General features: G+C 47.1%; 1 protein-coding gene across 1 annotated transcript; it reads left to right on the top strand.

Annotated features, from left to right (window-relative positions):
• The first annotated feature begins 836 nt into the window (after positions 1-836).
• CCDC167 (coiled-coil domain containing 167) lies at positions 837-13,590 on the top strand. The gene is given in 5 exon segments (XM_074168687.1): positions 837-869; positions 872-964; positions 8,086-8,180; positions 10,608-10,660; positions 12,781-13,590. Coding segments are annotated over 5 exon segments (378 nt in total). The 3' UTR covers positions 12,885-13,590.
• The last annotated feature ends 548 nt before the right edge of the window (positions 13,591-14,138 follow it).

Here is a 14,138-nt window from a genome sequence, read left to right as displayed (position 1 = left end):
GCATTTCAGTGGTGTTTCTTGCTGCTTCTTTTTTTTTTTTTTTTTAATACAAGACAGCAGTGTTTCACAAAAAGCTTTCTTGGGTCAGGACAAAAGCTTCCATGCATATGTAACGTTCTGATTAGCATCTTGCTAATGGTAAGTGTGCACAAAGCACTGTCTCCTGGTAGTTCAAGCAGCTAGCTTTTCCTCCAGCTGCTTTAGCATAAAGCTGGTGTTTGGGAAGGAAGGCCCAAGGATAACCAGAAATTCTCAGTGATTGTACCTCAGAGCAAAACGGTGGTCCTGTTGGTGCCTTGCTTTTCTGAGAGATTGGCTTCTTCCTAGGTGAGCCCCGGCCCCCAGCAATGCAAGACCTGGGCTGGAGTGGCCTGAGCAGTGCAGAAGCTTGGAGCTGGCTCTCCTTGGGGGAAAACCAACTGATCAGCCCAAACTTGCACTCTGACATGCCCAGAGGACATGCCTGGCTGGAGAGCACACTGGAAACCCCTGCCAGTAGCTCCCCCCGAGGGAACAGGGGTCTCTGAAGGGTGGAGAGGCAGGTCCAAGAGGTCCTACTGCAGCTTCGGAGCCTGCTGGTCATTCCCCAGCCGTCCCTCATCCGCCACCATTAGATCAGGCAGAGCTGACTGCGGGCAGCGCATGCACAAAGCAGCGTCTGCAGCTCTGAGGGCCGTGTGCCACCCTGCCGTACGTCCTCGGCTGTCTTCAAGCCATGCCAAAAGGGGCTCACACAGCCAGAGCCGCCGTCGCCGCCGCCATCATCCCCGAAGGCTGCCGGGCAGAAGCGCCCTCACCAAGATGGCGGCCGCCCCACAGCGCAACCCCTCACCAAGATGGCAGCGGCCGCGCGGACGTGGCCGCGCTCGGGCGGTGGCGTGGAGCGACGGATTGCGCATGCGCAGCTGCCGTCGGGCCGGGGACCATGGGCAGGAGGCGAGAGGGGCTAAGCGTGGCCCGGGAGGTGAGGGGGGGGCGGTGGCGCCGCCGCGGGGCACGGACGGGTTGGGCTTGTCGGGAGTGAGGCGAGGCATTTCACAAGAGAGTGGTGGATGTTGGGGAGCGGGGGTTCAGGAACACCGTTCTGGCTAGGCTGTGTTGCACTAGTGCTAGGCCCTGGCCGCCATCTTGGCGTGCGAGGGTGGCGGAGGAGGCAGAGGTGGCATCGGCTCGCACTGGAAAGCTCGGTGCCCGGGCTTCTTCCCATGCCTTGCACTGAGCAATGGCTTTTGGTGCCCTTTGAGCCAGTGCGGGGAGAGGCAGTGCGAGGCGGTAAGTGCCTGCACCCATGGAGGCTGCTGTGGCAAGCTCCTGCCCCTTGCTAGCAAATCTGTGCACAGCCTGGTCTTTGTGCGCGGTGGTGAAAGTCAGCAACGTGCTGGGCACAGGCTGCTGCTTTTGAGGAACCCAGCAATAAACGAGCACGTGAAGTGCCTGTAAAACACAGCAAGGAGAAGGGAAAAAGACTGGTTTTTAAGAGTATGCCTTCCTTCTAAAGTTGCCTTTTTTATTGTTGTGCTTGGGTGTTTCATAATCTCCTAAGTGGTAAGAGGCCTGCTGGTAAGCTTTGTTTAAGCCTTATATTTGCATTAACAGTCTGAGTCATGTTAGTTAAGGTCCCTCCGAAGCATACTTAATTCTGGCTCCTGCACTGAACAGTGCTGTCTGGACTGATTCAGAGGAGGCAGTGGAGAGGCTGTAGTTCAAGTCTGTGGGTTGTGGATTCTTTGGGGACAGCAAAAACCTGAACCTTCCTGACAAATGGCTGAAATGGGGAAGAGTTGGTCCATTGAATCTCACTGGTCACCTGTTTGTCCTGAAGTCTTCTAGATGAGCATGTGTGCAGCAGACCAGGATAGCCAGGGTAGAAAGGCCAGGGAAAGAACTTGGGGCTTGTCATATATGCTTCATCAGCCAGTAGTGTAAAGGTGAGTGTCCTACTGTATCATATGAATGGGAGTGCAGTTTATATTAGTTTTCTGGTCTATTTCATCTTGTTAGGCTTTCATTAGAGAAATAGACATTTCTGGGCACTCTAACCCAAATATAACCACTCCAAAGGGAGTCCAGAGGGGAGTGTGCTGTTGAGATGTGATAGACAAGGAGAATTGAGATAGTAGGGTCTACCTTACAACAAGAGAGGTGGTAAAAAGGGTGAGCCTTTCAGGGACCTGCTGGTCACAGAATAAAAACGGACTGATTTTAGCTGCCACAGCAAGTTCCTGTGAAGTGTTTGGGGACTTGTGGTATCTTTAGGTTTTGGGGTTTTTTTTTCAGAAGTTGTCATGGTAGAATGCAGTACTTTTGAAAGGATTGTAGAACTATTCTTCCTCAGTGTTATAAATGAAAATTTAACCTCTCACTGCAAAGATACTACTTATAGACAGAATTCTTCCCCTTGCAGTGACGAGAAGGGTACTGAATAGAAGCTAGGGAGGAAGAAAACAAAATCCCTTTAAGCCAGAGGTAGAGAGGGCTGTGTTTTAGGTGTCAGAAATGCGTGACAACCAAGGTATTGATTTCATAATTTAAACTTTCATTCAGTTCAGTATTACCTTTTGAGCTGTTATGATTGTAAAGAAAACTTTCCAAATGAATCTTAATATGACATGATGCATGGCTAGCTTTGAAAGGCCTAATCTAGGCAGAGTCATGCTTGTTTAACTGAAGTCATGATGCTAAATGAATGCAATTTTCTATATAGACACTTATCAGATTAGCTTGCACTTACAAATTGCAGGTGTAATTGATGTGACCTGGTTTAAACTGATATAAATGTGTCTCCATAATGTGGTGGTGGTTTAAATTCATGCCACTTCTCCTTTCATATAGCTTTGTAGTCTTTTGACAGGCAGCCAGCCCCATTGACAGTGCTGAGCTGCACAGAACTTTCTTGATGAAACTCATCAGGAAAATGAAACTGGGAAGACTGGTCCATTTTGTAGGAAAACAGTGAAAATGGAACGATCTTAAGAGAGTGACAAGGATTATCAAAGGTGTGGAAAACTTCTCTGCAAGAAACAGCGAAGCATACCAGGTCCTTTTAAGCTTGAAAACATGACTGCAAGGGGACCTGGTATAGGTCTATATCCTCTGTATGCTATTTGTAGTTCTAAACAAAGAATGAACATTCACTGTCAATTCAAAACTAGGGCTATCAAATAAAACCAGCAGCTGACAAGCTCAGAACAAACAGGAGGGGGTGGTTCTTACCATAATCTGTGGCTGTGCTGTGAAACTCCCTGCCACAGGATGTTGTAGCCTTTAAAAATATAGTTGTGGCTCAGACAACAACTGGAAAAGGAATTAATGAAAGAAAAAAAGTGGGGCTATTAAATACAAAGAGAAACATCCTGTGCTCAGACAATGCCTGAGCTGCAAAATGGTCAAGTGCGTGTTTGGAGAAAGTATTGTTCATGTGTATTGCTGCTTCTGACAAGGCAGTGGCTGATCAGTGTCTATGCAAGAGCATAAAGAATAGGGAAAAGGCCAATGTAGTCTTTACTCAGTAAAGCTGTTTTCAGAAAGCTGTGGGTGGTGCTGTGTGGTCATGTCTGTGTGCTGTCCTGCAAAGCCACTGGTCTGAGCTGAGGCAGGGTGGGAAGACTAACTGGGTAGTCTCTGCAAGGCTGAAGGAGGAGATGCAGGTAGGATCCAGCCCTTTATCCTTTACTGACACAGAGGGTTGATCTGCAGGGTTTATCTTAGACTTTGCTGGTGGATCATCCTCTATTGCGTAGTAGCTTGCCTGGTAAATATTTCCAAGCACGCTGCAGGCACAGCATCTGCAAAATGATTTGCCAGCATGCAAAAATGATTCCAAGAGCATGGTGAAAATGGAACTGTGTCCATGAACCGCAAGTTAGCATTTGAATTTAAACAAAACTCATCTCTGCTGGACTGATTTTAATAATCCAGCCAAATTTGTGGATGCAGGAACCACTAATTCTTCTATGAAAAGAACTGCTCAAGTGTGCTGGCAGGTGACAAGGCATGAGAAGACTGCTCAGGGAAGGATTTTTTTTATTTGCCCCCACCTCTTCAGCTGGCTTTGATCTGTTTTATGAGGGTCAGAAGAAGAAAACCTCATTACCTAACACTGTTGGATGTCGACGTATGTGTGATATGGCTCTTTGCCAGTATCTTAATTAGGGAATTCATAAAAGCGGAGGGTGGATGCCAGTTCTTGAAAAGCGCTTTTAGCCTTTCCGCTGGAAAGAAAGCTTTTATTAATTCATTACAAAATGTATTAAAAGGGATCTAGCTCAACTCTGTAAGCAAAGCTGCTTCCTTTTCTCTTTGTCTCTGCCTTTATATGAGCCATTTCGGGCTCCCTGCCCAAGATGGTCCCAACAAATGAGATTTGTAATAAGCATGTAAGTCAGTTTGGATTGAAATCCGCTCCAGGTTTCTGGTTTAAAAAGGTCTCCAGATTGCGAGCAAGTGTTGCCAGAATTCAACAAAAATGGCTCAATGCCTTTTCATACCTTGTGGAGCAAGGGAGGCATCTGGTCTTAGATCCCCATGTGTGTCCAAAGCTGCTGGGACTTGACTTTCTGGAGTGGCTCTTGAGGAGCAGAAGGGCAGCTCTGTGTGCCCTGAGCTGCTGCCTGGATGCAAATCACCTGTTTCACTTGCCCGTTTTAACTGACAGTACTTTAAAATGTTGCTGTGAGTGGAGTCCTGTGTCCCTGCTACAAGCCACATGAACCTGAGGAGTTGTCATGTCAAAACTTCACCTCTGTCCCAGAGGATCCTCTTCATGGAAAGGAGAGCCAGAAAGAGCAATGGTTTGTCTTCACAACTTACACGCCACTGTGCTGAGATTGCCACTAAAAAGATAAGCCAACGTGAAGTGCACTGATAGGTCAGCTAAGTGAGCCTGGCTCTTTGTTTTCATGCGGGCTTCTAGTCGGCTTAGGTACATACCCCAACTAACCTTCTCACCTAATCTAATTAGTTAGTGGGAGGGAAAGCTTTCCATCCACCACAAGCTCAGGTGCGGACCTGCTTCTAGGGTTGCTCTCCTGGACAGCTGCTGCAGGGAATTATGCCAAAGCTCTACAGGTTTTCTTGTGCTACAGTTTTACAGGCTACAGTCCCCCTGGGAGTTTCCTAAGCAGTCCAGAGAGCAATCAGTAATTCCCAGGCATTACTCTGATTTCTCCGTCTGCTTATTTTCTGTTTCTCTCTTTCCTTTGCCCTGCAGTGAAGAGTTACTCGGGTGGCAGAGCTGCTGAGAGACTCCTAGCTTGCAGGAACAGATCCCAAATCCTAAGTGAGGCAATGGCACTGACATATCAAGATAGTGCTCTGCCCATAGTTTGGGTCAGTCTCTGAGGCTCCTTCTATAAATGAGTCACCTGCAGGAGGCAGATAATATTGTCCTAATTTATAAGTAGGGAAGGTGAGGCACAGTAAATGGATAACATCTGGGAATCCTCACTCTTGTCCTTCCTTATAGCCCCTAATGCCTCAGACTAGGCTGAAGAGAAGAAATAGTGAGATTTTGGACGAAAAATATTTTGTTTATTCAGCAATCTGTTCCTCCTTCCTTGCTTTTTTTTTTTTTTTATTATTATTTTCTGTCCCTTGTGCCCCCAGCTCAGCAAAGCTGATGGTGCAGTTCTAGGGCATGTAGTTTATTAGCAAATTACTGCTCTCCAGCAGGGGACCCAAACTTTGGTCTTGATTTAAGAGCAGTAAAACCAGTTGAAACTTTTAAAGTATTATGTGGAATCTGGAGATTTTTAGTCAGCAGAAAGTACAAGCATTGGCAGAGTTGGGCGGAATACCCTCTTATTATGTCTCATGAAATGACAGAAATATGGGCAGAGAATCTACTAGTGAGAACAACTGCAAACTGAGCAGGAGGAGCAGTTCTGGAGAGGACAGGAAGTGCGATGATACAGATAATTTAGTGGTGGGTTGGCAGCTGACTAACAAAAGTTGTCATTAAATTGTATTATTTCACATGATTTTTAAACACGTTTCAGAGAAGGCATAGTGCGTTGTATGAAGTTTACTGGCTAAGGAGGAGCCGGGTAACACATGCTGAAGTACCTCATGCTGTGTGTGTACGTATGTGGGGGTGTCCAACAGATGAGGGAGCAGAGACATTGTCATTTGCAAATGGTAGGAGATAGTAATTTTTAAACTGGACTGGATGGACACCCCACCTCCACTGCACTCAAATTAACTTGCTGATAAGCAGGGCCAGAGCTGATGTGGGTGAAGCCCTTAGTTGGCCTTGAAGTAGAGTGGGGCAGTGCATCTCACTGACTGTGCTGTAGTGGATCACAGGTAGTGATGAGCACTTGGAATTAACATTCCTAACTGGCACAGCTGGATATGGAGGAGAACAATTATCTTTGCCCTGATCAAATGCATTTTCAGCTAACATGGTTCAAAAATACCCGTGTCCCCATCCAGACAAACCCAAGCATTGCCAAACACAGAAGTGCCATTCTCTGTGCCCTGGGATCAGGTCATGTGCCTTGGTGCTCTCCCTTGGGCTCAGAGGAAGCTGTGCAGGTGCTTCTGGGAAGCTTGGCATCTCAACAGCCCCAGCAGAGTTGCCTAATAGCAAGAGACTTGGAAATTGCTATCTGGTAAGATACAAAGATTTATTTGAGCCTTGTTGTAGGTGGCCCCCTCCCCAGCGCTATACTCTGCTTCTTTCAGTGAGACTGTTCACCTGACTGGCTGAACCCCTTTTTGCAGCCTGCTTTGCTCTCCTCTTTACATCAAGCTTCTTCTCCCATCCTGCTTATTTATAACACTTGCCTGCCTTTCCTGAGCAGAAGGTGTGAGATTGCTAATGAGCTCAGGACAGAGCTGATCCCCAAAGTAGCAATAATTAGGGATCACTACCTTTGATTTTGTTTCCCACATCACTGTTTATGGGAGTGTTTGTGCTCTGGGCCACCTCTGAGGCTGATGTCCAAGCAGCTGGTGTCTCATTCCACCTCGGTACTTTACTTGGGACCGTGCTGCCTCATAGCTTCTGGTCTGTGAAAGCTCCCTCCACAGAGAGGCCTGCTGCCAGCCACCTAACTGGCCTTGGCCTTGCTTGGAGAACCAGACACAGCAGGAATGTTGCACCGAGTAGCCTAAAAGAGAGGTCATTGCCACCTCAGGGCACCAAGGCCGCTTTCTTTCAGGCTAGGATATTTTGTTCATATTATCTGATTAGTCCCACTGTTGCCCTGCTGGAAGCAAGCCTGAAAGACAAACTTCTCCTAAAGGTGTCTACACTCTGGTTGCCAGGCAGAAAAGAGGAATGATTCCCAGAACTGTTGTCTGTGGTAGGATTCCCTCCTGGGCAACCTGTTTGCACACAAGTCAATCAGCCCTCTTTTACTTATCCACAGTTACTCTCCTCCACAGGAAGACACAGCGGGGAAGGGTGGCTGTTAGGGAACCTGACGAGGAGGCACAAGGAGATGACCAGTGTTTTTCTGCACAGTAACATGTTGTTTCCAAAACTTGGTGCAGGTCGAAGGTGTGGAGGTGATGGAGAATGCTCTTTTGAGCATACTGTGCAGACTGCTGTTGTAGATTTAGCAGGTAAATGAGATGGTAGATATCAGTGTCTCTCCTCTGTCCCCTCTTCACCCAAGCAGACAGCTGAGGGTGCTTTGTAGTCACGTCCCATGAACTTCTCCATCCATTCATAGCACTAAATTAAGACCTTGTCCCTCAGGCTTTGGCCAAGGCCAGGCATTCTCATTTTATCCTCTTTCAATTGCATAAAGATGACTTAGATCACATCTTTGCTTGTGGAGCCACATGCAAAGAAACTAGAACAGGCTGGAACAGGATCACATCTTAGCAAAAAGGTGCTGGCCATCTATGTGAGTGGGAGTGTTAGACCTGGCTTGGCTGTGTCTGGGATTACACACTAGGGTATAATACATGCTGATCTGGGAGGTGATGGGCTCTGTACTGTCAGCACAGAGCTGGGGCTGTTCATCCCTTGATTTGGGGAGGAAGGGGGTGGAGTGGCTGAGCTGCCACCCTTCCCATCTGAGTGAGGGTGGATCCATATTAGCTGGGAGAGGAAATGACTGGTGTGTTTTTCAGATTGATGGACTGGAGGAGAAGCTGGCACGTTGCAGACAGAGCATGGAGGAGATGGATCTTAAACTGCGCAGGGAGAAACTCAGCCCTGAAGGAAGGTATTGTTGACACCTCCTTTCACAGCTGTGGCTGTGCACTTCAGGTAGCTGTCATCCTGCTGTAGTACTGAGCAACAGCTCTTGAAGGGATGAGAATGTGTGGTTCGCCATGACAAGACTCTCTTCCCCCAGCTTGGAACTTGCTTGGGGAGCTTGCCAGGGTGCAAAGTTCAGTGTTACATGGGGAGAGCTTTATCTTATAAACAGCCTTTCTCCAGCCTGCACCACAACCAGCCAAGCAGTGCCTGAAATTTGCCAGTTTATTTGCAGAGCTGGCTCCTGGTCTGGTAGGAAACAGCTCTATGAGTCTGGCAAAGGTTCACTGCACGCTGCTACTCAAGCCTTGCCAAAGCTCCCCAAGTTCAGTCAGGGGAGATGGGCAACAGCTACTACTGAGGGCTAATCCAGGCTGGGATGGAACTGGAAAGGGGCTGAGGGAAGTTATTCTCTGTGCCTGTGTTGCAAACGTGTCTAGATGTAGGGATGCAGTGACACACTGGCTTTCCTTGGGAAAGGGAAGAGGGACAATTGCCCTGAAATCTGTCACTGACATAGAAGAGGCAACTGTAGTCTTCTAGAGCTGGGACTTAAGCAAGGACTTTGACTTGGATTTTGTAGCAGATACAGGCAGAACCTGCTTTTTTGTCTGGAGTGTGAAGCAAGACATTCTAGATCAACCAGCTGATTCTCAGATCTCTCTGCTTGAGGACATTCTTCCAGTCACCAATATCCTACTGCTCTGCTCTAGCAAAAAAGGCTGGGAAGCTTAGTTGTAGGCCCAGGGAGCAGTCCTGTTGGTCCCAGTGTCTGCTCTACAGTATTGTCCTAAGAACCCAGTTAGAAATGATCCTAGCAGTGGTGACATCTCCACACCCTGATTCTTACCAGCCTCAGCTTAACTTCTTTGTTCCTCCTTTCCATTCTCTTCCCCGCCAGCTTTACTGGGGGTTTATATTCCCATCCATATTTGGACAGGGTCCTCTCTCCTCCTGTCCTTCATCTCTCTAGTTCCTTATCTCAACAGTCCTTTTCTAGGCCTAAATTCTTCTTATGTTTACTGTGTTCTTTATCTGGTACTTAGGTGGCCAGCAACCAAACCTACAGTTGTGGTAGCTTGACAACAGAATATATCTGTATGATTTCTCTGAAATATAGAGCCTAGAGCAAAGAATTAGGAATAAGGATTCCTGGGACCTTTTCTGAATTTTACAACTTGTATGGAGATGGAAATAGAAATTCTGTTGCCCTAATCCAGACCATTCAAAAAACCCTGGAGGAAGGTACCATGATCAAAATTACTGATTCATTGAGTCGTACGCAAAGGAGAGCTCTGCTTTCCCATTTTGAAGTTCAGTTGTCATGGTTTCTTCATGTCTCATTCTCAAAGCCTCCTCCCTTGACTCTTCACAAGGCAAGTTTTGAAGTAGCAGCTTGGTCATGTTGGTAAATCTGTCTTCTCACCTCCTCCTGGCTGCATTCCACATTGCCTTTCCCCGGTTGCCTTTGAGAGCCCTTTCCTCTCCTGCTGCTCTGATGTGGCTTGCTTTCTTGCCATCCCTTACTTAACTAGCTGTACACATAGATTTGGATCTCTTTCCTCTTACAGGTTCTTGCTCTGCCCCAAGGGGAACAACAAACTGTGTTACACTTACTGCCTGCTCAGTCTAATCTGAACTGGGAGATAATTTGTTAGTGCATGTTTATTTATATGCACACAGTCTGGAAGGAGTGACCGCGTCCTCGCTGCTGTAATGGAAACGCTGCTTTCAGGCAATTTGTTTTGCATTTATATTTTAAACTGTGTTTAATTAATCATCTTGTGCAGTTTAAGACAAGGGCTGGGTTGGCCTGACCTATTCTTTATTGTTATTATCCTGAGTCTTTGGTCTAATAACAGATTGTTTAACTGGTTGTTACTGGGTTTGGATTCAGCTTGTTTCCGTGAATTGACCAATTTGTGTTTATTGGATACCTCTGAGAAAGGGATCCCAGCTTCAATTGGTGTGAAGAATTAGTGTTCCAGCACTGAGCCACATGTGCTGGAGGGGCACAGAATCCTGTAGAGTGTGTAAGGACCCTGCCCCATCCCGTAGCTGTAGCAGAACTTCCTACTCCACCTAAGGAACAGAGAGAGCAGAGGCCTCTCTGACACACAGACCCCTTTCTACCTTGCTTGCATACACTAACACTGTCCTGAAAGGAGAGACATGAAGCCATTTGGGGGAAGAAAAAGTAATCTAAAATTGCCACATCTCTTCTTTTGCACAGCTGGGGGTTTCTAAGCTGTCACCTTTCCACAGTGAAAGGTGAGGGACTCATTCTGTAAGCAGATATCCTCGGCAGTGGGACAGTCTCTCTTCCATCATATAAGCAAAGAAATAGACTGTGTTGTGCCTCGCAGGTAATGAGCTCCTCTTCTCATTACAGAAAGTCACTGGAGAGAGAGAGAAACTTACTAATGACCAAAGCTGACAACTATGGTAAGAACTTCATTAAAAATGGTCCCTCTGGGCTGGATGGGATCAGTGCTGCAGCTTAGCTTCGTCTTCAAGCTCCTGCCACCTCTGACTTCTGCCTTTGAATTTAAGTTCAACCAAAGGGAGCTAGACTGAGGGAAATCTACTCAGCATATTATAATAGGAGTCTGGATCCTCATGCTTGAGCTGTGGTATCATAGCAAAAAAACCCCAAGCATCAGCTAATGAGGGGGGAAAGATTTCCCTTTCACATACCCCATATTACCAGTCTTTAGAAAATCTTAGCCATCAGATTGACTTGAGTGGCCTTTTAACACACACACACACCCCCTTTTTTTTTTTTTTTTTTGTTTTTAATAGAGGTTTGGTAAGCAAGCTGGCGAGTGCTGCCTGGGGTGTAGTGAAGTATACCTTCCTTGGGAAGTCTCACTGCATCAGTTTCTGGGGCTGTTCAGAACACGAGCATAGGGACGCACACGAGCACATACTGATGTGCTACCTCCGGTTCCAGAGAGACAGGGTCTTTCCTTGCTGCAAGTCCTGCTGTAGACAGTTAAAATGAGAGTCCCTCTGAGCTACCACACGTTTGACAGCACTGCCATTCCGCTGGGGATGCTGCCTTGCATGTCTTCAGGCTCCTGGTGTTGATCAGTGTGTTAACTGCTTGACAGCACTCTGCAGCAGTGTAAGCACCAGAGCTCACACAAGGGAAAGCAGCAGAAGTGTTCTTCTAGGCCTGGAGAGTTGAAAGCTGAGGCATGGCCAGCAAATTTAAAATTTTACCTTATGTTAAAGGACTATTTCCAGAAGACTAACAGTTATTTAAACAGATTCAAAGCTGTTCCCTAAGGGCCTACCACTAGAGAATGGCAGGGCAGAAGAATGCACGTTGCCACCCTTTTACCAGCAGTTAGCCATCACTGCTGGCATCAACAGAGCAGTCTGCCAGGCTGCTTAGACAGCAGCAACAGCCTTACCTAATGATGATGGCTGCTCCTCCTGGAACAGAAGAGACAGTGCATACAGCCTTCTTAGATCACTGCTATGGCCTCTGATTAAATCTCTGCTTACTCCAGCTGACACACCTGAGGCCATGAACTGCAGTGCCAGTGGCATTGCTCCATCAGTTTAAGCGGACACTGCTGTGCTTGGAGTTATGTGTCCTCTGGCCCCTACTACCTCCTCTGTAGCCTTGCAGATTCAAGCAGCTTGCTCTGTGGCTGCATGAGAATGCTTGTACCACATGGAAGAACAGGGGCAGAAAGAAGAGCTAAAAGCCTCTTTTGGCACCAGTTTGGGAACCTGCGGCACCAGGGCATCCCCTCTGGAGGCTGTTAGTGGAAACTCTGGAGGCAGTGACTGGTGCAGTCACTACAGCAGAATTCAGCAGCAAGAGCAGTTGCTGTAGGCCTCACTTCCTGCCTATACCATCACGCAAAGTCTTGTGGAACAGAAATAGCAAGAATGGGGCTCTCATCTTTGGTAAAGGGAACCGAAAAGAACTGGAGATCAGAAGGACTCTATGCTTTTGGTAGCCACTTCCTTTCTCTCTCTGCATCTGTGTTTCTTCTTTTGTAGGCCAGGAAAAATGACCTGTCTAAGAAGCTGCAGACCCCAACAGAACGGGTGTCCAGGCTTACACTTAGTCCACACTCATCCTTCTGGGGCACAAGGAAGCCCAGATTCTGCAACATTCAAAGGTGGCCACAGTTGTATTTAAGTAAATTTAAGCATTAGGAAAAGGTGCTGAGCTGTTATGTCTAGAAGACAGTAAAAATAGCTCTCTACCCCTCTGTCTTCTTCATTCTCTTAGGGAACAAGCAATTATTCTAATGACCCATTCTGTCCTTGGAAGGGTCCCAGAACAAGGTCATTTGCAAACAGGAACAGGTCTGGCACTGAAGTATTCCAAAGCACAGCGACTGAGGTAGATTGACAGAATGAGAGAGTTTGCAAATGAAAGGGTCCTGCTAGTTACTTCCTGTTCTGAGCATCTTATTAGCAGCTTTGAATACTGATCCCAAAAGAGTGGCCAAGGTAGTATTGTGCTTTTAAGACTGTTTTGAAAGATGTAGCTGCAATAGGAAGAACATTCACAAGCAAGGCTTTTGTTTGTTTCCCAGAGAAAGAACTGAGTGTGCTTCGTAAGGAAAATCGCAAGAATGCAGCCCTTGCTGTGGCCATGGGGTTACTGATGGCTCTTATTTACGCCTGCTGGACAATGTGATTGCACTCGAGAATTCTCCCTGCTGACCAAATGACCCTCCTGCAAGGAGCTCTTCCTCATCTCGCCACTGTGCCTCCCCCAGGGATGAGGATCAGCATTTCAAATAGCTGTTCCTGTTTATCCTCTCCAAGCCTCGTTGTAGGGAAGCTTTTTCTCTGAGAACTGAGGGGGACAGGAGACAACCCAGAAATCACAGAACACTTGCGGTTGGAAATCAGGTCAAGCAGAGCTCAAGGTGGTGCTGTCTTACCCAAAATGCAGTCAAGACCATCCAGCCTGAAGTAGGAAGACGATACCTTCTCCCTTTTGAGGAGGACCTCTGTGGTTGCAGACAAGTGCTCTTTGCCCAGCCCAGTCGGAATACATCCCACCTTCTTGGTTCCTGTGACTCAGCCATAAGCTGAAGGGACACCAAGCTCTAAACTCCACCTGTCACCAGAGCTGAGTGAAACAGATGTTTTCTCTTCCACACTAACTTACAGGACCAAAGGAATCCTATGCCCTCCACCAAACAGATGGGAGGTAGGTATCTCTTTTTCTCCAACTTGAGATCTGTGGGCTTGAACTTTGAGAAGTCTCCAGTGCATCAGAGCATGGTAGCCATTTTGTGCCTCTGAGAATCAACACTTGCAGAAGAGAATTTACAGTTAACCACCGGGGATGGATGTGCCCCTGCAGGGCTTTAAATAAAATAATTTGACCTTGTAACTTCTGTTTTTCTTTCTTTCTTTCCTGTTCTGTAACATACCTCTCAGCCACTGCTTTCTCATCCTACCCTCTCCCTGCTGGCACACACTGCACCACACTAAGCCTAGACTGGGTTAGGCACTTAATATCCCTTGTCGGTGCAGTCTCAACAGTAGGTTATTGGTCTGTTGTCGCCTGGAATCTACACGACTATTTGCTTCCTTTGAATGGAAAATCAGCCTAGCATGCTGCAGAGGAGCACTGGAGACTGTCGTCTGTAGTCCCCTCTCATTCTGATCCAGTGACACACACTAGAGATAGCCCTGTTCTAGGTGAACCTGCTTTGGCAGGGGCATTGGCCTAGATTATCTCCAAAGGTCCCTTCCAGTCCCTACAATTCTGTGATTCTAAGTGTGCTCCAACTTGCCAGGAAAGCGTTTAAAATGGGACTGCCTTGAAAATTTAATTTATGCAAAGCATTTCTCTGTCACCACACTGACACACTGCTGGCCAGAATTTTGTGGGAAGCAAAGTAAACAAGCACTGCTGTGAACTAAAGGGGCTGTA

Source organism: Numenius arquata, chromosome 2 (assembly GCF_964106895.1).
Source record: "Numenius arquata chromosome 2, bNumArq3.hap1.1, whole genome shotgun sequence".
Taxonomy (NCBI): Eukaryota; Metazoa; Chordata; class Aves; order Charadriiformes; family Scolopacidae; genus Numenius; species Numenius arquata.
Note: the sequence above shows the minus strand (reverse complement) of the source record. Positions and strands in the feature narration are given on the sequence as shown.